Source organism: Gossypium arboreum, chromosome 1, assembly GCF_025698485.1.
Source record: "Gossypium arboreum isolate Shixiya-1 chromosome 1, ASM2569848v2, whole genome shotgun sequence".
Classification (NCBI taxonomy): domain Eukaryota; kingdom Viridiplantae; phylum Streptophyta; class Magnoliopsida; order Malvales; family Malvaceae; genus Gossypium; species Gossypium arboreum.
Genome location: NC_069070.1, coordinates 120039395 through 120063198, shown reverse-complemented (window position 1 = coordinate 120063198; position 23804 = coordinate 120039395). Strand labels below are relative to the sequence as shown.

At 35.4% G+C, this 23804-nt stretch overlaps 3 protein-coding genes across 4 annotated transcripts; 2 read left to right on the top strand and 1 right to left on the bottom strand.

The window, feature by feature from the left end:
• The first annotated feature begins 2981 nt into the window (after positions 1–2981).
• LOC108480493 (uncharacterized) lies at positions 2982–8106 on the top strand. Of its 2 annotated transcripts, XM_053031366.1 has the most exons (14): positions 2994–3098; positions 3250–3388; positions 3750–3854; positions 3955–4104; positions 4407–4523; positions 5085–5195; positions 5272–5334; positions 5429–5555; positions 5719–5801; positions 5974–6190; positions 6969–7096; positions 7367–7441; positions 7565–7685; positions 7859–8106. In XM_053031366.1, exons 2-14 carry the CDS (start codon positions 3257–3259, stop codon positions 7957–7959), a joined length of 1530 nt encoding a protein of 509 aa, XP_052887326.1. In that variant the 5' UTR covers positions 2994–3098; positions 3250–3256; the 3' UTR covers positions 7960–8106. The 2 variants fall into 2 exon arrangements, with proteins under 2 accessions (XP_017639001.1, XP_052887326.1); XM_017783512.2 differs by having other exon boundaries at positions 2982–3388.
• Positions 8107–8188: 82 nt separating this feature from the next.
• LOC108480496 (scopoletin 8-hydroxylase-like) lies at positions 8189–9675 on the bottom strand. Its single transcript, XM_017783515.2, has 3 exons — positions 9176–9675; positions 8721–9066; positions 8189–8606 (listed from the first exon to the last, which is right to left on the bottom strand). The coding sequence occupies exons 1-3, from the start codon at positions 9673–9675 to the stop codon at positions 8355–8357; spliced, it is 1098 nt and encodes a 365-aa protein (XP_017639004.1). The 3' UTR covers positions 8189–8354.
• Positions 9676–12017: 2342 nt separating this feature from the next.
• Positions 12018–13477, top strand: LOC108480497 (scopoletin 8-hydroxylase-like). Its single transcript, XM_017783516.2, has 3 exons — positions 12018–12591; positions 12700–13045; positions 13153–13477. The coding sequence occupies exons 1-3, from the start codon at positions 12092–12094 to the stop codon at positions 13402–13404; spliced, it is 1098 nt and encodes a 365-aa protein (XP_017639005.1). The 5' UTR covers positions 12018–12091; the 3' UTR covers positions 13405–13477.
• Positions 13478–23804: the final 10327 nt, after the last annotated feature.

Sequence of the window (23804 nt, the reverse complement as noted above, 5' to 3'; positions counted from 1 at the left end):
TTTTCATTTAAATAAATATTTTTTTAAATTTAACTAATATTTAAAGGAGCTACATAAAATTTGAAATCTAGAAAATTATTGAAATTTTGAAATCATTAAAATTTGAAATTATTTAAGATATATAAATTAAAAAATCAGTCATATACCCAAAAAACTTTAAAATTAATTATTTTAAATAATAGTATTTCAAATTTTAATTAATTTTTTTAACCCTAATTATCCTAACCCTTAACCCATGTCCCCTAGCCTTAACCCCTAAACCCTAATTAAACCCTAAACCATTAACCCTTTATCCTTAAAATTTAAACACTAAACCCTGAACCATGTCCCCTTAACCCCTAAACCCCTCAACCTTAAACCATATCCTCTTAACCCCTTAACTATTAACCTTTAACCCCTAAACCATATCCTCTTAACCCCTTAACTATTAACCTTTAAATCTTAACCCCTAAACTATAAACTCCAAATCCATAAACCTTTAGCCCTTGAACCATAAACCATAAACCATAATCCCTAAATCCACAATCAATAATCCATAAATCTTAAAATAATATTATCCTATAAACCATAAACCCCTAAACCCATAATATTCCCTAGACCGCATACATAATTCATAAACCTTAATTAAAATATTAACTCGTCATAATCAACAAACCATAAACTCTAAACCATATATACCCTAAACCATGCATAAACCTTAAACTATAATAATGATAATTAATTAAATATTTTGAAATTAATATCATCTCTTTTACGATTATATAATAATTTATTTAATATATAAATTGACAAACAATCAGTCATATATATACCCAAAAGCTTTAAAATTATTTTAAATAATATATACTATATAATTTTTTTCATTTTTAACATATATTTTATATGTTTTTATTTTTAATTTTTCTACGTGTCATTAATTTAGGGTTTATAGTTTAGGGTTTCAAATTTAAGGTCTATATATAGTTATGGGTTAGGGGTTAAGGGTTAGGAGTCAGGGTTAATGGTTTAGGATTTATGGTTAGGGCAGTATTTAGAGTTTTAAGGGTTTATGGTTTGAGACTTAGGGTTTAAAAGTTTGGTAATTTAAGGGTTTAGTGGGTTAGGGTTTAGAAAATGGTGTAGTTAATTTATATTTTTATAAAGCCAGTTTCAGATATGATCAAAATTAAATCGAAATCAAAATAAAAATTCGTTATAATTTGGTCCTATCCAAAATAGATAGTTACATATCCATATCAATTTGCTACTTTTTTTATTTATTATTCAATAAATAATTTGTTATAATTTTAATATATTAAATTTAATATTATCTCTTTTACAACTATAGAATAGATTATTTAATATAAAATTAAAAATACTAATTATTCTAAACCTTAAACCCTTAACTATAATCTCTAAAACCCTGAATCATAAAACATAAACCATGAGCCCTAAACCAACCCTTAAACCCATAATCTATAAATCTTAAAATAGTTTAGATCTATAGCGGCGTTTTTCCAATAAGCGCCGCTAAAACTTAAATCTATTATGGCGTTTTTCTAAAAGCGCCACTAAATCTCAAATCTATAGCGGCGTTTTTGAAGAAGCGCTGTTGTTGCCATTATCTTTTAGCGGCGTTTTTATGCAAACACTGCTATAGGTCGACCTATAACGGTGCTTTCTGAAAAACGCCGCTAATACTAAAACCTATAGCGGCGTTTTTTATAAAGCGCCGCTATTGCCACTGAAGCTCACAATAAACAACGCCGCTAGTTCTCAATCTTTAGCGGTGTTTTTTGTAAAACGCCACTAATACTCGATTTATTCAATTTTTAGTGGCGTTTTCTATTCAAACGCCACTAAAAGCGCCGCTAAAACTATGTTTTCTTGTAGTGCCACAATATAGCGAAAGATGCATTACAGAGGAGGGAAGGGGATTACCTGGTTCGAGAAAGGAGAAATCATAGTGAAACTGATCTGGAAGGAAGATGGAGGGAGCATCCGGACTGATCTTTTGAAACAGTGAAAAGAGGAGTCATCATAGTTGGATTTGGTAAATCTGGTGAAAAGCTATCTTTGGAACTGGTGAGGCTTTTGACATGAAACGACGATGGGAATAGATGCTGGCCAGGCTGTCTGATGTGATGGGGCATTAATTAGGTTTATTGGTTTTTTTAATTTCATTGTTATTTGTTTGAAGTTTCCTATTTTTTCCTTCATTTTTGTCTTTTAGTACATAGGGTTGTCCTATAGTTAGTATGGGCTGCCTGTTTGTATGTTTCTCTCGATGGACACTAGCCCAAATAACATTGTTTGGGCTTTTCTATTTTTTTTAATCTAAGCCTTGTCACTGATTTTCAAAAAAAAATTAAATTAATTGTTTGTTCTTTGTTTGGGTAAAGAAGTAATGAAAAAAGTATTAAGTTTTGTTTGGAATGGAAGATAAAAATAATTAATTATAATGATTTTCTTTTATTTTTAGCGGAAGATTCAAAATCAAATAATAATAATAATAATAAGATTTCAGTAAAACTATATATTAATGACAAATTTTCATTGGTTATTTTTAAAAAAATTCAAACATCAAAATAATTTAAATAAATTGTTGAAAAATTTTATTCATTAATAATATCAATCAATTTGTTACTATAATTTTAAATTTTAATATTTAAAATTTTATATTTTAAAATCTAAATTTAGAATTTTGGGATAAACAAGTGGGTAATTTTTGTATATTATTTTAATTACTATTATTTTTTCACTTTAATCATTGATTTTTTACCCAATCAATACTTTAAAAAATATTTATTGAGTGACCAAAAGGAAAGTAACTTAAGAGTTGAGTGCCTAAAGTAAAAGTGTAAACATGATGCGGCATATAGAGTTAACATCCATTAGTGATTTCACGCTTGGGTGACTAAAATGTAAGCATCTTAAAAACTGGATGACCAAATTTCAAAGTTTTCATTTTGGTTACTCAAAATGAAATCTTGGGTGACCAACTAGGAAATTTTACCCTTTTTTGCCATGCCCCCTTCCCTGCTGCCCTGGTAGTCACTGGACTTTGGTCTCCTTGTCCTAAAATTTGTCCCTGTCAATCACAGTAAATTGGTTTTTAGGTAGCTCATTTAATCTCTGTTGTCTTTTTTTTTTTTTTTTGGTTTTTCAATGACCCATTATGGAAAATCAAATGCAGTACAACAAATTAAAAACAAGAAGCATAAAATAAGTGAAAACCCAGAGGCCTAAACAGACAAATTTTGTCTGCAGAAAAACCATGGAGCTCCTACCTCTCAACTATGGAAACAAAACCCTGCCTCTCAAATCCCCTCCCTCTCCCAAAATCACTTGTTTCAGAACCATTCGAGCTTGCTCTCCCAGACAGGACCTCAAAGGCCGAACTGTTGCAGTAAGCACTCCCACCCCCCCTTCTTTGTATTACATTGTTCATTTTATCTCCAAATACTCTCTTCTTTCACTAAGCTCTTAATCACACTATAAGATTTCAGTGGTTGAAGGCAAAAACCCAAAGTTCATAATGAGCTTAAATGAGCAATCCTGATGGTGCACTTTAGATATGAATTGATGAAGGAAGAAAAAGGGAAATGGAATAATAACAACTTTAGTCCCTCTCAACTAACAATAGTTTAATTTATTGTTGGTTAAGTTGTTTCAGTCATTTTATTGTGTCTTTGTCATATTGTTAGACAATGAGTTTTTGAAGGAATTTGTTAAATACAACAATGGTTCATATAACAGTTGAATTGCAGGTAGTTGGCTTGGGAATATCTGGAAAAGCTGCTGCAAGGCTTGCTCTTGCACGAGGTGCTTCGGTTGTAGGTATTGATCAGGATGAGAGTTTGAGTTCGCTAGAGGTATATTATTGTTTATCCCTTCATGTTCATAAATTTGTTTTGGTCACTTAAACTGGTTCCTTGTACCCCATTTTAATGCTTAACTTGCTCTTGGTTACAGCATGATCCTTCTTTTATGGTATTGAACTCTACTGGGTTCAAAACGGTCCTTGGAAACTTTGATTGGAATCTGCTTAACGATGCAGATGTGGTGGTTGTTTCTCCTGGAGTTCCCCTAGAAAAATATGGCCTTTCATATTTGTTACAGTCGGTAAGTTCGTGTCTTAATTTCAGCATCTATTTTCTTGAGAAATAAGAGTTGGCAGGCCTGAAATTTTATGAATTATAAGATGGGGTTAAATAATCATGTCATTTATGTATTCTACTTCTCTGATGCTGTCATACGTTCATTTATGATTCATTTCCATAAATAACCTTAAGCAAATGAAGATACAATAAACTTCTGCATTTTGGCACCTTTGTTCCTACAAATATTCAATGATTTGTTAGTTCCCATCTTCCTGCTATTTTTATGTTTGATAACTTGTGATAACCTTTTCTGGCTATTAGCAGGGAAAACAGGTCATGTCCGAATTGGATTTTGCAGCAGAAGCGCTCCCAAAAAGTGTCAAAATTTTGGCAGTGACAGGGACCAATGGGAAATCCACTACTGTTACTTTTGCTGGACAGGTTTCTCTACTATTCTAGTTGATTTTATATATATTTGTATCGTAGTAACGCATTACACTTGTTCTGTATTCTTGAGATAATAGGTCTCATCATGTTCCTCAATGTCTAAGACATGTTGCTATAGAAGACCAGTGAGACAAATTAGAAGCTGAAATGAACATGCATGCTGAAATGGGCTCTGTTTAGCATTAGTAGAACACTGCCTCTAACATTTATTTTCTTTAATCAACACCTGCTTAGCTCTTTTATGTACGGAAGTCGTGTTATCCATGTCATAGTCAGTTGTTGTGGAACAAGGTTATCTCATTACCATTTCCTTATTGTATAAAAGAATTAATTCATGGAGCAAAGAGCAATTGAACCTGCGACTTACTCCTCCATCTTGTTCATATGGGGAAGAGACATCATTTAAACTGATAGCCATGTCACTATCAACAACATAAAAGTTATAGTCAATGGGGCAGCTTTATATACCTGTCCTTTCTAGCCATCACATCTTGTGATATGAGCTTACCTACAGTCTTCCCGTGTTTTATTTTTACCCTGATCATTTGATGGCAGATGCTTAATCATTTTGGTATTGATACATTTGTGGGGGGAAACCTTGGAACTTCACTCTCTGAGGCTGCAATTCAGCATGTGACATCGCCCACACAAGAATGTAAGCTTAAGGTGAGTCTAATTGATCTTTTCTCTCTTTCCTTTTTCTGTTTTGTTTGCTTGTAATATACATGTCAACATTTTCCAGGTTGCAGTAGTGGAAGTCAGCAGCTATCAAATGGCAATTCCCTGTGTGTACTTCCGTCCTTCGGTGAGTAGACTTGGGAGATTTCTTGACAAAACTGCTGAAGTGCTTTAATTTAATTTTTTTGACTTTAATCTGGTGATATAAAAATTCTTTGTAGGTTTCTGTGGTACTAAATCTTACCCCTGATCATTTAGAAAGGCACAAGACAATGCTTGATTATGCAGAGCACAAGTGTCGTCTATTTTCTCACATGACCAACGCCAAGCTGGGACTTCTTTCATTTGGTATGTTCCTTTTTGCTCCCATATAAAATAAGTAAATAACACTTATTCTCCAAAGGCTTAAGTGTTGGACTTGTAAGTCCTTGATACGTCTAAAGCTTACTCTATCATATGGAGATCGTAGTTACCCTTTCTTTTTAACAGCCAATCAAATAATTCCTTCTAGGGAACCAGCACTTGGATGAAGCAGTTAAGAAATATTGGAACAAATTTAATCCTGCTTGGATAGGAGCTTTCCCTGGTTTGGAAGTAAGAAATACTACTGTACTTGCAGTTGTTGGACAAACTTTATTTGCTAAGAATCACAGTCGTTTACTTAGATTCACTCATGGTTTAAAAATTGGTATGAAAAGTATTGTTTTTATTATTCGTTGTGATTCATTTGAATTTAATATTGCTGGCAATTGCTTGCTTGGAAAAGATTGATACGGAGGCAAAAATTGCCACCTTCAAAGTTCCTGACATAGGAATTGAGTCACAATTGCAACTTGGTAGCATGAGAGCCATGGGGAAGCACAACTATTATAATGCTGCAGTGGCCGCATTGTCTGTGGCTGGACTGGATGTCGGCGTACATATTGAAGACATCAATTCAACAATTGAGAAACTGAGGCCACCGCCTCATCGAATGCAAGTTGGTAAGTGCCAATACATTGTAATACTTGGACATATTTGGATTACTAATTGATGTGTGGAATTTTCATCTATAATAAGCTAGAGATTATAGGGATTTTATTTTCCTTGGTCAAGGATTTTCCTAGGTTGAGCCCGAACTCGTGGTTTGCTGTAACAGCAGCCACACCCGTCTTGGAACAATCATGATGTGGCTAGACCTAGTCTTGATAGAAACCTTTTTAACCTTGGACCTCTACCGTTCTTACAGTTGACCTTGATTGACTTTTTAGAAATTTTGGTGGTTCGACTACTCTTCTAGTCCTATTATACTTGTAAAATCCCTCATCAATCTACTGGCTTGATGGAAGAATATGGTGGTTGTAACTTTTCTGCCACGCAAAGTTTAATATCTTAATACTCTTGTATTGAGAATAATAAACAGAAAAAGCTTCTATTATCACAAGCAACTGCTAAAATGGCATTAAGCTGACCAGTAATTTGGTGTTCATATTAAAGTATAAGATGTGTCTAGTGTAAGAAAACAATTGCCATCTAAGAAGTTGAATGGCATATGATTTACTTGTAGATGCAGTATTTTATGAAGGTCTTTTATTATTATTATTATTTGGTTTGCTTACCGGCTCTCCAGCCTCTTAATATATGAAGTTAATTCCAATTTTTATATTGAGTTTTTGAGTGTTTAAACTGCGAATTCTTTATGAGTTGAACTCCGATTGTTTCCTTGGTACCTGAGCTTTAAGCAAGACTATTATTTTCTGATTCTTGGCATTCATCATGTAGTACACAAGGATATTCATGGGGTTACATGGGTTGATGACAGCAAGGCAACAAATGTTGAAGCTACGTATGCAGGGCTTATGGGTCTGAAGGGACAAAAATCAGTGATTCTACTTGGAGGCCTTGCTAAGGTTCGGTATTCATCATTTCCTCTTAATATAATTTTATTCATAACTGCTTTGGTGCCTTCACTGTGGTGTTTGCTTCCTTTTTCTGTATCATTAAAGTTGAATCCGAGCTCTGTACATGGCTGAACTTTGACTTTGCTTACCATCCTAAACATGGTTTCCCCTTTACTTTTATTGTTCCTTAATTCTCTCTGGACCCATTATAGGCATTTGCTCGTGTACTATAACCATGTTAAACATAGGTAGATTGATTTTTATTGTTTTTTTTTTCAGATCTTAGTCGGACAAGTGTCAAATGGTTTTGAAGAATTGATCGAGCCACTAACGGGCCATAGATGTGTAATAACTGTACGTGAGATGCTTCTTCTTGACACATGCAAGTTTCCTATTCAAAGTTCTTACTTCCTGTGTTCTCTCCTCTTATATTTTTATGCCTTGTTTCTAAACTGGCTTTTGCATGAATGCCCAAAGTTCGGGGCTTCAGGAGCCATGATTCATCAGGAGTTGTCCGGTAACGGTCTCGACATTCCTTGTATTCAAGCTACAAACTTGAAGGATGCAGTCGAGCAAGCTAGGAAGGTGGCAAAACATGGTTTGTTCTCTTCAAAGATTTTCGGTTTGATATGTTTGTTTAGTCATGTAGTCATATTTTGCTTCTAGTTCTAGCAGCCAACATCGACTTTCAGGTGCAGCCCTAGTCCGTTAGATGGGGATGTTGGAAATGATAACAACATTCATTTTATTCACACATTGACATTGAAACAGGTGATGCCATTGTGCTAAGTCCAGCTTGTGCTAGCTTTGATGAATTCAGGAACTTCGAGCATCGAGGGATGGTTTTCCAGGAATTGGCCTTGTCTTCGTAACACGTTTTCAACAACTCTGTTATAAACCATATGCATTGGATAAATCTGTTAGAAAACTATGGATTTTTGGCTAAGTTTGAGAACCATAGAGCATAATTAGTTTTAAGAAATAAAATATATCCTATGTACTTTTTATGAATCAAATAATAGCTTAAGCCATCTTGAGTTTTGGAACTATTGATGTATATTTAAAATGGATAATCAAATAACCAATTTTAGGAATTGTAGACATAAGTTATTTTTTATTCAAAAAGAATGTAGAAAGAATAAATGGAAACATCATAATCTTTTACTTTGTTATCACATGAGAGCATTTGTCCTAAAGCCAATAATTTATAATAGATGTCCTAAAAACCCCAGTAGTTGAAAGAGTAAGTTGGCACAAGTCTTCCACTTCAAGCAGAGTTGGTTTTTGCAAACTCAAGAGATTTTTTGCCGTCATGTGCATTCCCAAAGAAGTTATTCATGTAATCTGAAAACAAAAATTCTTTATAACGAGCTACTCCATCTTTCTCCACCACTTGGGGTAGTGGTGCAATCTTTTGAGTTGGTTGCGGGCTTGTAAATATTGGTATTGACACTCTTGATTTTGTACTTGTGGTGCGAACTCTATGCTCTGCACTTTTGTACCTTCCATTACTCCAAATCTGTACAAAAACAAATTAGGCATTAGACTAGAGTCTTCTATTCACTAAAAGTCTTATATCTTAATATGATTTCTTGAAATTAAAAGAAGTCCCAAAATAAGTATCGATATAAACCTGTAACATATCACCAATATTGATGACTAAAGCACCAGGAATAGGAGGGATTTCTACCCACTCTCCCTTCTTTTCCATGTTTACATCTTGCGGGACTTTTACAAACAAACCGCCAATTCCGTCTTGTAATAAGATTGTAAGAGTACCCATATCGGAATGGCGTCCTACACCGATTGTGAGCTCAGGATTAGGACATGTTGGATAAAAGTTCATATTAACCATCTTTTTTCCAATGAATGCATCAATCTTGGAGTCATCTAGCTCCGCTCCTAGATTTCCCAGCAAAGCTTCGAGCAATTTCCTCACCATCTCATGTGATGTCTTCAAATATTGAAGAGCAACGTCCCTACAAAGAGAATATTGATATTTACATCAAGTTCTGTTAATCAGGCTTCAAAATGCCAAGGAAAAAAAAAAGAAAGAAAAGAAAGCGCAGGACATATATAGTTCATTACCTGCACTCTACAGGCCACTGTTGAAGAGCTTCATCATCATTGGTGTAAGCCATGCTAATATAGTCTTTCCATTCCAATGCTTTCTCCTTCTCAGGTACAAAACTCGTTCCATACTTCACTAATGGGGATGGACTCACCTCTCTTCGATAAACAGCCTTTCTCTCTGGAGGCAATCCAAAGAAGTTATGTGCAGTCTGCTTAAGGGAGTCGAGTAGTTCTGTTGGTACTCCATGGTTGACAACTTGGAAAAATCCAAGAGTCTCAGCAGCTCTAACAATTTGGTTGACCTCTTCATCATGGTCAGGGCCATCGAGCTTCGACAAATCGATAGGTGGTATCTCACATTTGCTCGCATTTTTTTTATTAATTTGCTCGGCGGGTGGTTGAATGTAAGCCTGGGGCACCTTTGATATACCCAAGTCCACAATTCCTTTGACGCCATTTCCATCACGGACGACAAAGTTAAAAAGCGAGGTTTCATTATCGAAACTAGGAGCCATTTGGGTGTAAAATGTAAGTATTTCTTTTGTATGTGCAGAGGGTGTGATTGAATGAAATTGTGTGGTGGATGGACCAAAGGGAAACGGGTGCTATTTATAATGCATGGTTTTGACGCCAACGGCAGCCGCTGTTGCTGAATAAGACCACTCCGAAGGTTACAAAAACATTAAATAATTGCTATATATATATATATCTGTTCAATATTTAGTTCATTTGTAAGCCTCCATACATATAAATATTTAGTTTGAATTAATCCACAAAATCTTAAGAGGTTTGAATTGACATTTTAAATGTAGTACAAAAATTTCAAGATGAAAACGATGTAAGAGGATATCATTCAACAAAATTCCAAAAGACATTGTTTGTTGAGACTTTGCATGGATGAGTTATTGTCAATATGCACTTCTTGTATATTATTTATAATATTACTGAGATTTTCCTCTTTGGAAACTTGGTTCTATTTTCGCTTTCCAAGAAAAGACCGGTTGGCATTATTTATGTATTCAACGCATGACTTCTCCAAATTTATAATTTACATCATTCTTGTCTTTAAAGTTATATTGCTTCATATTTTAAATTTTAATTCAATCATCTAAGATTTTGTGGAATAATTCAACTAATATATATATATATATATATTTATATCATATAATCAAAATTAATAAGATCGTGTTTAGAAAACCACTCAAGGATTTAGGTGTAATTGCTTGTAATTTAATAATATTTGAGTAATCATTGTAATTAATAGATCTCATTAAATTGGGTGTAGTTGAAGCACCCCAATTTCTAATTCTTAAGGGTGGGAGGGAGAGAATACGTTAGAGTGTTTAGGATAGTTTTGGCCAAAATTTTCTTATATTATAAATCCTAAAAATTATATTATAAAAATAATTTATGTGTATTTTATAAAGTTATAATGTTTATTATAAATTATTATATTATATTCATTTATAAAAATTTATTATCAAGAAGTATGAAAATAACTTATTTATGTATGCATGTTATAGGTTATAAAAAAATACTTATTCATAAAAAAGTTTTATAATTTTTTATCATAACTTATTTATAAAAATATTTTTTAAAATTATGATTAAAAATCATATTATTTATAAGAAAAGTTATAAAAGTAATTGGACACTTTATAAAATATTTTTTATAAAGGTTATATATTATAAATTTATATTACTTTTTACTTAATTTACCTATTATAAAAAGTTATAACTTAGAATAAGTCTTTCTCTAAATTAAGTTTATATAATTTTTATAATCAAAACTATAGGCTATTTGCATCATGGGTATGATACCATTTGAGAGAATATAGCCGGACATGAGCATAAAAAACGATTTACGGACTCTTTATTTTGAGACATTCAAGGCTATTGATATGTGGTTGAGAGGATATTTGTTGTTCTAAAAAAATATTTCACATATTAACAACATCACCTTAGTATAATATTAAAAAAACAAGGTTAGATTGTATTAGTACGTTGCGCAATACTTCATAACTTCATTCATAAGTGAATTTGGAATAATCCATACTTCGAATAATACATGGAAGAAGGAGGTCTTGATAATATTAATGATACTGATTCATATGATGATGATGAACAACTCAATCAACAAGGATGATCAAATGATGATAAGCAACATATGTTAAATATTAAAGAATGAATAATCTAACAAATATAAATCACTAGAACAATTAAATAAAATTGTACATAATATTTATTTATAAATTAATAAATATCTTGAGTTGATATTCTAAAATATTTATAAATATCATCTAAGTTCAAATTTAAGAATATTAAGTTATGAAGTATTATATGATAGAGAAATTAAATGTATTATATCAATATTGTTGAAACTTGAAAGAATACTTTGTTATCAATAATTAATGTTTTGGCATTTTGTGAATATTTTTTGATATAATTGGTATTTTGTGAACTGAGTTTTAGTTGAATAATTAATGTTTTGAATCAATATAATTGTTGTCGTTATTAATAAAGATGATAAGAATTTAAACACGTTCAATATATTATTATTTTCTGGAGTTGTGGACAATAATAGGAATTGTATTAAAAAAATATTTTGATATTTGCTAACTTTTTTGTCAGAATTGGAAGAACCCATTCTAGATTTTTGCCTGCTTCTTTTGAATTCACAAATTGCTTGATTTCTTCAAAGGTAAAAATTGTCATAATTAAACGCCCAATATCTGGTCTTGTTGAAAATTTCAAACCATTAGCATCACAAACGTCAACAGAAAATTAATATTTTATTACTTATAATCATTCATCCATGCACTATAAATAGCCTCCTTGCCTTTGGTTGATGCCACCACACACTTTCATTTCAATCAAACCCTCTGCACATTCAAAGGAAGTACCGTAATAGGTTACTTACATTTTTCACCAAATGGCTCCAAGTTTTGATAATGCGACCTCCCTTTTTAACTTTGTTGTACGAGATGGAAATGGCATAAAAGGAATGGTGGATTCTGGCATATCAAAGGTTCCCCAGCCATACATTCAACCTCCCACAGAGCGAATTAATAAGAAAAATGCAGGCGTATGTAAGATACCACCGATCGATTTGTCGAAGCTCGATGGCCCCCAGCATGACGAAGTGGCCAACCAAATTGTTAGAGCTGCTGAGACTCTTGGATTCTTCCAAGTAATCAACCATGGAGTTCCGGTAGAACTACTTGAGTCTCTTAAGCAAACCGCACATAACTTCTTCGCATTGCCTCCAGAGAGAAAGGCTGTTTATCGAAAAGAGGTGAGTCCATCCCCATTAGTGAAGTATGGGACGAGTTTTGTACCTGAGAAGGAGAAAGCATTCGAATGGAAAGACTATATTAGCATGGCTTACACCAATGATGATGAAGCTCTTCAACAGTGGCCTGTAGAGTGCAGGTAATGAACTATATATGTCCTGCGCTTTCTTTTCTTTCTTTTTTTTTCCTTGGCATTTTGAAGCCTGATTAACAGAACTTGATGTAAATATCAATATTCTCTTTGTAGGGACGTTGCTCTTCAATATTTGAAGACATCACATGAGATGGTGAGGAAATTGCTTGAAGCTTTGCTGGGAAATCTAGGAGTGGAGCTAGATGACTCCAAGATTGATGCATTCATTGGAAAGAAGATGGTTAATATGAACTTTTATCCAACGTGTCCTAATCCTGAACTTACAGTCGGTGTAGGCCGTCATTCTGATATGGGTACCCTTACAATCTTATTACAAGATGGGATAGGTGGTTTGTATGTAAAAGTTCCCGAAGACGTAGACATGGAAAAGAAGGGTGCGTGGGTAGAAATTCCTCCTATTCCCGGTGCCCTGGTCATCAATGTCGGTGATATGTTACAGGTTCGAATCAATATTTTATTTTAAGGTTTCATTCATATTTATGGAAAATTTTAATAAATTTGTACATGCTAGTCTAATACTTAATTTCTTTTTTTAAATTTCTTCAGATATGGAGTAATGGTAAGTATAAAAGTGCAGAGCATAGAGTACGTACCACAAGTACAAAATCTCGAGTGTCAATACCAATATTTACCTGTCCACAGTCAACACAAAAGATTGCACCATTGCCTCAAGTTGTGAAGAAAGATGGAATAGCTCGTTACAAAGAATTTATATTTTCAGATTACATGAATAGTTTTTTTGGAAACGCACATGATGGCAAAAACTCTCTTGAGTTTGCAAAAATCAACTCCGCTTGAAGTTGAAGATTACATGTAAAACTTTTTTTTACACATGGGCAGATGTTTTTATTTGACAATATATTAAACGATTATTATCTTTCACTATGATCTCCCTCTATCTCCTTTTCCTTTAATCAAATTTAATTACATTGATTATACTTAATTAATAATTTCAACGTATTCATAACAGTTTCTATACTTTCAATATAATCCTTTATTGATCTTTATAACTGACGCAAGGTTAAACTTTTTTCATCCACATTTTCTTGTGAAGTCTGCTTGTTGTTTGTCTTGTGGCAAATTTGCATGCAACATCTGTATTTTACTCTCATCTCAAATCATTAAAGAGCTTATAACAATGAGGTCAAATGTGACCAACATTACCCTTTTGGCAATCCCATGGAGTGACCTCTTCTTCCTCCATATTGTTCTTGCTTCTGATTTTACCTGTTAGAGTAGTTGAAAGAAAGTTAGTTAGTTGTTAGTAGCAGTTAACTAGCAGTTAGTTTGTTAAGACTATACAGCCACTCTATAAATGCATGTATTAGTGCTATGAATGAAATATCTTGAATTTCTCTATCGTTCTCTTTACTATAACTCTAGTATCATAAGGATAGTTCAACATGGTATCAGTTGTTCAAGTTCATCTAGGGTGGTAGTTGATTCATGAGTCTCTCGTCGAGTCTGTCTACAGTCCAGTCTGTAAATCCCATGACGACGTCCGGTCTTGCTGATGGTGTTGTTGACAGTCAGTTCTTCTCCACCAAATAAATCAGTGTCCTCCTTGATGATTCCAACTATCTTTTATGGTGGCAGCAGGTTCTCTTAGCTGTTAAAACTTACAAGCTTCAATGGTTTCTTAATCTCAATACTGTTCCACCATCTCAAGTAGTTACAGGAGAGGATGGTATGTCTCAAGAAAATGTTGAGTTCACTCGGTTTGAACAGCAAGATGGTGCCATTGCTTCTTAGCTTTTATCCTCGGTGAGTCAATCTGTTTTACCTCATCTTATTGGCTTGGATACAAGTGCTCAAATTTGGAATGCCATTGTGTCTCTCTATGGAAGTAAAACTGATAATACTCTAAAATGACGTGTTTTTATATATTAATCATGTGTTTATTTTGAGCTTGAGCCTACTAATTTGAGCTATTTATGTATTTTTATCTTCTAGGGACTAAATTGGAGGCGAAAAGTAAATTCAAGGGAAAAAGCGTCAATTTGGAGATTAAATGGGCCAATATGCAACGTGGGACAAATATGGTGCCAAAAGTGCGAACATGGAAGGCACAAGGACTTAAAAGCAAATAGAAGAGATTTTATTTTGGAAGACTCTATTTTCTTTTATTCTATTAGGATAATTAATATTAAGATAATTATTAGGATTATTCAAATTTAGGATTTTATTTTAATTATCTTTGTTTATCTTTAATTAAATGTATTTATCTTTTTAGAATTTAAGTTCAATTAGACTATCTCCTAGCACTATAAATAGGGGTGAAGTGACTCTATTTGAGGATCTTTTTCGTAAACACTCTCCCCAAAAGTCTTTTGTTCTTTCATATTTCTTTTCAATAAAATTTCTTTTTCCATATTTTTATTTATTTGCTTTCCTCCATTATCATGAACCACTAAAACCTTTCTAGCCAAAAGTTGTCAATATTTCCCCAAAAGGGTCTTGAGGCCTAGAATCCGTACTTAGCCTTCTCGCCAAGTATTCATCGTTTCTACAGACTACGGGTGACGCTCCGTCCATGGCCCTTAAGTAAGCTTTTCAGCATATGCAAAGGCGGCCGCTTTGTATGTTTTGGAAGGATGCATAGTCGGTTCGTTAACTTATTGCGTCAGAGGTTGGCGAGCCAAAGAGACAAAATAGCGTGGGATTCGCCATTGAGAAGCGTTGATCTAGCATAGATTACTGGCTAGAGTCAGGTTCCCTAAAAATCGTAAATCTAATCTTTGGAGCTGGTGGTCGTAGGCGTCCTCTTCCACTATAACTGGCTTACTTGAGTCGAGAAGGATCATCCAAAAGCCAAGGATTGAGCCCAAGGAGGAATGAGACAACCGGAGGTGGAACTTTCCCATAAGAATTTCTTTTCACTTAAAACTCTCTTTATTATTTTTATTATTTTCGTAATCATAATTTCAATAAACTTTAAATTCTTTTTATTTTATTTTCGCTTCCAAAATCAATTCTTAAATTCTGTTTTTTTTTGTTTTTTTCAGAACACAGTTTTCTTGGGCACGATTACGCCTGAGATTTCGAGAGACAAGTATTAGTATAATCCGGTCCCGAGGATTCGACCCTACTTCCCTTTACTATTTCTTTTCATTATTTTACTGAGGAATAGGATATTTTTGTGCTCTCAACGATCAGTATCAAATTTTGGCGCCGTTTAGGGACCAAACAACATACTAATCTTGTTTTTCTTTGTTTTCTATGACCAGATCTGCTCCAGGTACTCTTGCGTTCGACTCAGAAATCGAAAAGACTGTGAAAGCTAATCGAAAGGAAACAAAACTAAGGAAAAATCAGTCAGTGGTGGTTGGAACTCAAAGCAATCCACCGTCAGAAATTAGAATCGACGACGAAGTAGAATCTAGGGTTAACGAAAACCCTACTCAAACGTTAGAGAGTAAAGAAGAAGAAGTCGATTCCCCTGAAGAAGTGCTGAACACTAGGGTTGACGAAAACCCTAATTTAACACCTCAACTTATGGCTCAGACAATTCGACAATCGTCAAACGCAAACAGAACAACCGCCACTATGCATCGCGTATCCTACTATGGATCACGATTTTGAATTAAAGTCGCTTAATTCACCATCGCCAACTTTCCATGGGTTACAAAATGAAAACCCCACAAGCATTTAAAAGAATTCCATATGGTTTGTTTGAGTATGAAACCTCGGGGTGGCGAGGATCAAATTAAATTGCGCGCTTTCCTTTTTCCCTAGCGATTCAAATGGGAATGGTTATTTTATTTACCTCCGGATCCATTACAACTTGGGTGATCTATCTCGTTTATTCCTTAATGTGTTTTTTTCCCGCATCACGAGCGGCTGAGTTAAGAAGAGAAATCGTGGGCATAAGGCAAAAAGACGCAGAGACTCTATACGACTATTGGGAGCGATTTAAGAAGTTGTGTGTAAGTTGCCCACAACACGGTATAACGGAACAGTCTTTGCTCTAGTACTTTTATGAAGGCTTGAAACCCATGAAGATGAATATGGTAGATGCCGCGAGTGGAGGAGCGTTAGTCAACATGACTCCACAACAAGCAAGGGACTTAATCTCTACAATGGCTGCAAATTCCCAGCAATTTCGAGCTAATCCTGAACCCCCTAGAAGGGTTCACCAGCTAAGTAATTCTACAATTGAAGATAGACTTGATAGACTTACTAATATTGTGAATTCCCTTGTTACAGAAAAATCGAAACCACCCAGTATGTGGAATATGTGCTACACCGAACATACGATCGATGCGTCTCTAGTCTAGTCGTGTGACGATTCTATGGCCCATTTAGATCTTTGTGGGAAATTTTCCGGCCACCACAAAGACGATACGACCCTTACGCCAATACCTACAACCCGGGATGGAGGGACCACCTAATTTTAGTTATGGGGCTAATCCACGATATAACCACCATACCAAAATCGAGCCCCACAACAATGCAAGATTCGTGTAATTCTTTAGAAACTTTGGTCAATAAATTAGCAACTAATGTCCTTGATTTTCAACAGCAAACTCTCAATTTCCAAAGAGAAATGAAGGGTTTTCAGCAGAAAACTGAAGCATCCATAAGGGAGTTGACCACATCAATTGAGAAATTAAACTCTCAAAGGAAACTACCATCACAAACAGAACCAAACTCGAGGCAGAATGCGAATGCAGTAACGTTACGAAGCGAAAAGATCCTGGAACCAGTTCCTGGCAAGAATCTTGGTCAAGAAATCGCCCAGGAAACTCCAGGAAACGACGAACAGATCCGAGCGAAACCCCACTGTCAAAAATCCAACCTCCATTCCCAGGACGATTAAATCAGTGTCGAAAAAGTAAGGAAGACAAAGAGATCCTCGTAACATTCAGGAATGTTGAGATCAACTTACCACTGTTAGATGCCATTAGACAGATTCCGCGGTATGCCAAGTTCCTCAAAAAACTTTGCACCAACAAACAAAAACTAACAGGTAATGAAAAGGTAAGTGTTGGTGAGAATGTTTCAGATTCTACAATGAAAAATGCGGTTAAATGCAAAGATAGGGTATGTTCGCTATTCCATGCAAAATTGGCCATTTGGGAATTAAGAAGGCTATGTGTGATCTAGGGCCTCAATAAATGTAATGCCTTATTCTATTTATGAATCACTTAACGCGGTTTTTGACAAAGACGGTGTTATTATTCAATTGGCGAGCAGTCTATTGTGCATCCCGAAGGAGTCCTCGAGGACGTCTTGGTAAAAGTTAATGAACTTATTTTCCCTGCAGATTTCTACGTAATTAAGATGGAGGAGGACAACACTGCTGGATCTTCAGACCTCCTGTTGGGCCGACCCTTCCTTAGTACTGCTAGCACCAAGATCGATGTCCGAAGTGGAACTCTTACGATGGAATTTGATGGGGAGATCGTGAAATTCAATGTTTACGATGCCATTAGCCATCCAAGCGAAATCTTGAGCATAAACCACGTTGACCTGATTGACTCATTAGTGGACGAGACTTTTGAGTCAACTTATGAAGACGAATCTGAATATAGATATGATGATTATGAATTTGTTAAGACATTATTATCACCTTCAGAAACTAAACTTCTACCTTCTGTTGTGCAGGCTCCAGATTTGGAATTGAAACCACTTCCCGCACATCTCAAGTATGCATTTTTAGGAAAAGGTAATACCTTACCCATTATAATCTCAAATAAACTCTCTAAACCCGAGGAGGAAAGTTTGATCCAGGTACTAAAGAGTCATAAGGAGGCGATTGGCTGGACCATTGCTGACTTGAAGGGGATAAGCCCTTTGACATGCACCCACAAGATTTACTTGGAGGAGAACACGAAACCAAGAAGAGAGGCACAAAGACGCTTAAACCCGAATATAATGGAGGTGGTGAAAAAAGAAATAATTAAGCTGCTGGATGCTGACATCATTTTCCCATTTCGACAAATAGATGGGTAAGTCCAAGTACAAGTCGTGCCCAAGAAAAGCAGGCGTGAAGAAAGAAAAATCTTGAGGCGACTTAGTACCGGTCCGAAGTGCGTAAGCGGGTGGCGTATCAGATCGATTACTGAGGAAGTTGAACGCTTATACTAGAAAAGATCATTTCCTCTTCCTTTTATAGATCAAATGCTTGAACGTTTAGTGGTAAAACTCACTTTTGTTGTCTTGATGGATATTCGTGTTTCTTCCAGATCCCTGTTGCGCCAGAAGACCAGGAAAAGACCACTTTTACATGCCCGTTCGGCACGTTTGCATACAGGAGGATGCCATTTGGACTTTGCAACGCACCAGCTACCTTCCAGAGATGCATGATGAGTATATTTTACGAATATGTAGAAAAATTATTGAAGTTTTTATGGATGATTTTACCGTGTATGGAAACCTGCTTTTCTTGAATGCCTTGAAAACCTTACGATAATTTTGAGCAGTGCATAGAATTTAATCTTGTCTTGAACTATGAAAAGTGTCATTTTATGGTAGACAAAGGTTTGATTCTAGGTCATATAGTCTCATCTAAGGGAATTGAGGTTGATAAGGCCAAAATTGACATTATAAATTCTTTGCCATATCCCTCTACTGTTAGAGAGATACGTTCTTTTCTTGGCCATGCAGATTTTCTGAGCGTTTTATAAAAACTTCTCAAAATAGTGAACCATTGTGCGAAATGTTGCAGAAAGACAAAAATTTGAGTTTGACTCAAAATACATGGAGGCTTTTGATACACTTAAGCAAAAGTTGGTAACCGCCCCTATAGTACAAGCACCAGACTGGAACTATCCCTTTGAAATTATGTGCGATGCAAGCGAACGTAGCGTGGGAGCCGTATTGGGACAAAAGATAGCGAAAGAGCCTCATGTCATCTGTTACGCCTCAAAGACCCTAGATGCTGCACAAAGCAACTACACAACCACAGAAAAAGAACTTTTAGCTATTGTGTTTGCTTTAGATAAATTTCGATCATATTTACTAGGATCTAAGGTGATTATTTTTTCTGACCATATAGCTCTTAGGTACTTAATCGCAAAGAAGGAAGTAAAGCCAAGGCTCATTAGGTGGATTTTACTGCTCCAAGAATTTGACATCGAGATTCGTGACAAAAAAGGGTGTGAAAACCTGGTGGCCGACCACTTGAGTAGGATAAAAATTCCATTTAATGATGATCCCATAAAGGATGAGTTCCCCGACGAAAGCTTATTCTCAACCGAGGCTTACTATCCGTGGTATGCAGACATAGTTAATCTCTTAACCACGGGATCGCTACCCACTGAGTTAGCTCAATCCGTAAAAAACAAGCTTAGACGCGAAGCTCGAAATTACATATGGGACGATCCATACTTGTGGAAACATTGCTTAGATCAGATAATACGACGATGTGTTCCAGAAACTGAGGTAACCTCTATCCTTACTTTTTGTCACACAGAAGCTTGTGGAGGTCACTTTGGCCCTAAGCGGACAGCTCACAAGGTATTGGAGTGTGGGCTATATTGGCCTACAATCTTTCGCGATGCGTTTAACTTCTGTAAGTCTTGCGATAAATGTCAGCATACAGGTAATATCACTAGACGAAATCAAATGCCCCTATCCCCGATTCATGTATGTGAGATTTTTGATGTATAGGGTATTGATTTCATGGGCCCCTTTATTTCTTCGTTTGGAAACGTATATATACTTCTTGCAGTAGACTATATTTCTAAGTGGATAGAAGCAAAGCCTACTCGCAATGATAATGCTAATACTGTTGTGGAGTTTTTAAAACGAACTATTTTTTCTAGGTTTGGAACACCTCGAGCTTTGATCAGTGATCGTGGTACCCACTTTTGCAACAAGGTCATGGAGGCACTATTATCAAAATATGGGGTTCATCATCGTATAGCAACAGCCTACCATCCCCAAACAAATGGCCTAGCAGAGGTTTCAAACAGGGAGATTAAGTCAATTTTGGAAAAAACGGTTCGACCTAACCGTAAGGATTGGAGTCTTCGGCTCAATGACGCGCTTTGGGCCTATCGGACGACGTATAAGGGACCAATTGGCATGACCCGTATCGACTTGTTTTGGCAAAGCATGTCATCTACCGAGAGAGTTGGAGCATAAAGCTTATTGGGCTATTCGACAATGTAACATGGAGTTAGAGCCGCGGGAAGGCAAGGAAATTGGACATTCAAGAATTGGAGGAAATTCGCAATGATGCCTACGAGAATGCTCGAATTTATAAGGACAAAACAAAGATGTTTCATGACAAAAATATAGTTCAGAAGCATTTCTCAGTAGGACAAAGAGTTTTGCTTTATAACTCCGTATTAAAGCTATTCCCAGGTAAGCTTCGATCTCGGTGGCAAGGACCTTTTATTGTGACTAAAGTATTTACAAATGGCGCAATTGAAATAGAGAGTGAAGAATCAGGAAAGCGGTTCACGACCAATGGTCAGCGGTGAAGCCATTTTACGAGAATTTCAGTGCCCACACGGTCGAGAAAATTCAATTAGAACCACCATAAAACCGTTCAAGGCGCCGAGCTAACGACGTTAAACAAGCGCTTGTTGAGAGGCAACCCAGTCTTTATTTTTATTTTTATTTATTTTTTTCTTTTATTATTTATTATTTTCTTTTATTTTTATTTTATTTTAGATAATTTTCTTCTTCCATCTAGGTGAAATGAAGCGAAAATCTGAAGAAAAAAAAGAGACGAAAGTGTCGCTAAAATAACCCTATCCATGTTGTCAAGCAGTTCTATTCCAGCCCGAATACCATATCTCTGTGACCAAGCAGTCTATTCCACCTTAGAATCCCCAAAACCTGCAGCCAAACACCCCTTTTCAGCAAATAAAACCCCCAAACCTTACATTTTTTTTCCCCAAATTTCTCCATAACCGCCGACTCCTTTCTCCTCCACCACCCACCGCCGATTTCTTAGCCACTATGGTGAGAACCCGAAGCCAAACCAACATTGCACACATCACTCACCCCGTCTCCACCTCTTGCCGCTTCGCCATCTTCTTCTCCACCGTGTGCGCCAACTGACGGTAACTACATGGCGAGTTTTTCTAAACTTTTTTTTTTCTCCACCCATTTGTTTTCCTTTTACTTTCACATTGAAGACTATGTGTTTTAAGTGGGGGGGAGGCATTCTTCATTATTCTTGTTATTATCCGCTATTTTCATTTGTCATATTGTTTGACTTTCATGCATGATTCTTACCTTCTAAGGAAGTTATGATTTTTCCCATAATTGATTCCATCTCCACTGTTTTATTTTTATTAGGCTAAAATAATTGTGATTAATAGGGTTAATTCTATCTTGCTTTTAGTAAAATTGATCAAGTTTAATATAAAGTGAACACTTAAAATGATTGCATGCTTAATTAATGTTCATGGCTATTAGGTGATTATTGAAACTTATTTTTGACACTTAAATTTTTTCTTTCCCGAGTTCTCAAGAATTTTAAATATCGTTTAATTTTTAATAAATGTTTTCCATGGCTATGAGTACAGACTTAGATCGTGGATCGATCGAGTAACTTAGGGGTAGGGTGCTTGGGTTGTCATTCTACTTGCGTCAAAAGGTTGTGTGACGTGACAAGTAAAACTCCGCTAGCCGAGGTTATGAGTATGGCTCAAATCGTGGTGATCGAGTAACCGGGTAGGGTGCTTGGGTTGTCATTCTACTTGCGTCAAAAGGTTGTGTGACGTGTTGGGTAAAACTCCGCTAAGGAAATAAATAATTTTAGGAGTATGTTAATGAGTAACAGGGGTGGGGTGCTTGGGTTGTCATCTCTCTTAGCGTCAAAAGGTTTAATATATTCCTAAGTAAATAAATAATAATAAAATTTAAAAAATAAAAGAAAAAAAGAAAAAAAAGAAAAAAAGAAAAAAATAAGTACTAATAAAGTTGCACTTTGGGACTAAAGGAAGAAATAATTAAGGTGTCTTAGTAGGTTTGGTAATTTACCTAAATGGCATAACTCAAGTCGATCTTAATTTTGTGTGAAATAATTGGAATACTTTTTCATTTTACTTAAAGCAAGCTTAGAGGTCTCTTTATTTTTCATATGCGTTTTTAACTAATTTTTATGAAACTTTGGAGTGGTATTTCTTTTATGGCAGAATCTAGCTTTCACAGTCGATAGGAACCATACTTGAGGGCAAGCATGGGCTAAGTAGGGGGAATTTGATAATACTCTAAAATGACATGTTTTTATATATTAATCATGTGTTTATTTTGAGCTTGAGCCTACTAATTTGAGCTATTTATGTCTTTTTATCTTTTAGGGACTAAATTGGAGGCGAAAAGTAAATTCAAGGGAAAAAGCGTCAATTTGGAGATTAAATGGGCCAATATGCAACGTAGGACAAATATGGTGCCAAAAGTGCGAACATGGAAGGCACAAGGACTTAAAAGCAAATAGAAGAGATTTTATTTTGGAAGACTCTATTTTCTTTTATTCTATTAGGATAATTAATATTAAGATAATTATTAGGATTATTCAAATTTAGGATTTTATTTTAATTATCTTTGTTTATCTTTAATTAAATGTATTTATCTTTTAGAATTTAAGTTCAATTAGACTATCTCCCTAGCACTATAAATAGGGGGTGAAGTGACTCTATTTGAAGATCTTTTTCTGTAAACACTCTCCCCCAAAAGTCTTTTATTCTTTCATATTTCTTTTCAATAAAATTTCTTTTTCCATATTTTTATTTATTTGCTTTCCCTCCATTATCATGAACCACTAAAAACCTTTCTAGCCAAAAGTTGTCAATATTTCCCCAAAAAGGGGTCTTGAGGCCTAGAATCCGTACTTAGCCTTCTCGCCAAGTATTCATCGTTTCTCAAGACTACTGGTGGACGCTTAGTCCATGGCCCTTAAGAAGTAAGCTTTTCAGCATATGCAAAGGCGGCCGCTTTGTATGTTTTGGAAGGACTGCATAGTCGGTTCGTTAACTTACTGCGTTAGAGGTTGGCGAGCCAAAGAGACAAAATGGCGTGGGATTCGCCATTGAGAAGCGTTGATCTAGCATAGATTACTAGCTAGAGTCAGGTTCCCTAAAAATCGTAAATTTAATCTTTGGAGCTGGTGGTCGTAGGCGTTCTCTTCCACTATAACTGGCTTACTTGAGTCGAGAAGGATCATTCAAAAGCCAAGGATTGAGCCCAAGGAGGAATGAGACAACCGGAGGCTGGAACTTTCCCATAAGAATTTC

Coding starts and splice junctions, on each gene's coding strand:
- LOC108480493 (XM_017783512.2), top strand. CDS start 3,257: ATGGAGCTCCTACCTCTCAACTATGGAAACAAAACCCTGCCTCTCAAA. Junction 3,855..3,954: donor AGAGTTTGAGTTCGCTAGAG/GTATATTATTGT, acceptor TCTTGGTTACAG/CATGATCCTTCTTTTATGGT. Junction 6,191..6,968: donor GCCTCATCGAATGCAAGTTG/GTAAGTGCCAAT, acceptor TTCATCATGTAG/TACACAAGGATATTCATGGG.
- LOC108480496 (XM_017783515.2), bottom strand. CDS start 9,675: ATGGCTCCTAGTTTCGATAATGAAACCTCGCTTTTTAACTTTGTCGTC. Junction 9,067..9,175: donor CAGTGGCCTGTAGAGTGCAG/GTAATGAACTAT, acceptor TTCTCTTTGTAG/GGACGTTGCTCTTCAATATT. Junction 8,607..8,720: donor ATATTGGTGATATGTTACAG/GTTTATATCGAT, acceptor GTTTTTGTACAG/ATTTGGAGTAATGGAAGGTA.
- LOC108480497 (XM_017783516.2), top strand. CDS start 12,092: ATGGCTCCAAGTTTTGATAATGCGACCTCCCTTTTTAACTTTGTTGTA. Junction 12,592..12,699: donor CAGTGGCCTGTAGAGTGCAG/GTAATGAACTAT, acceptor TTCTCTTTGTAG/GGACGTTGCTCTTCAATATT. Junction 13,046..13,152: donor ATGTCGGTGATATGTTACAG/GTTCGAATCAAT, acceptor AAATTTCTTCAG/ATATGGAGTAATGGTAAGTA.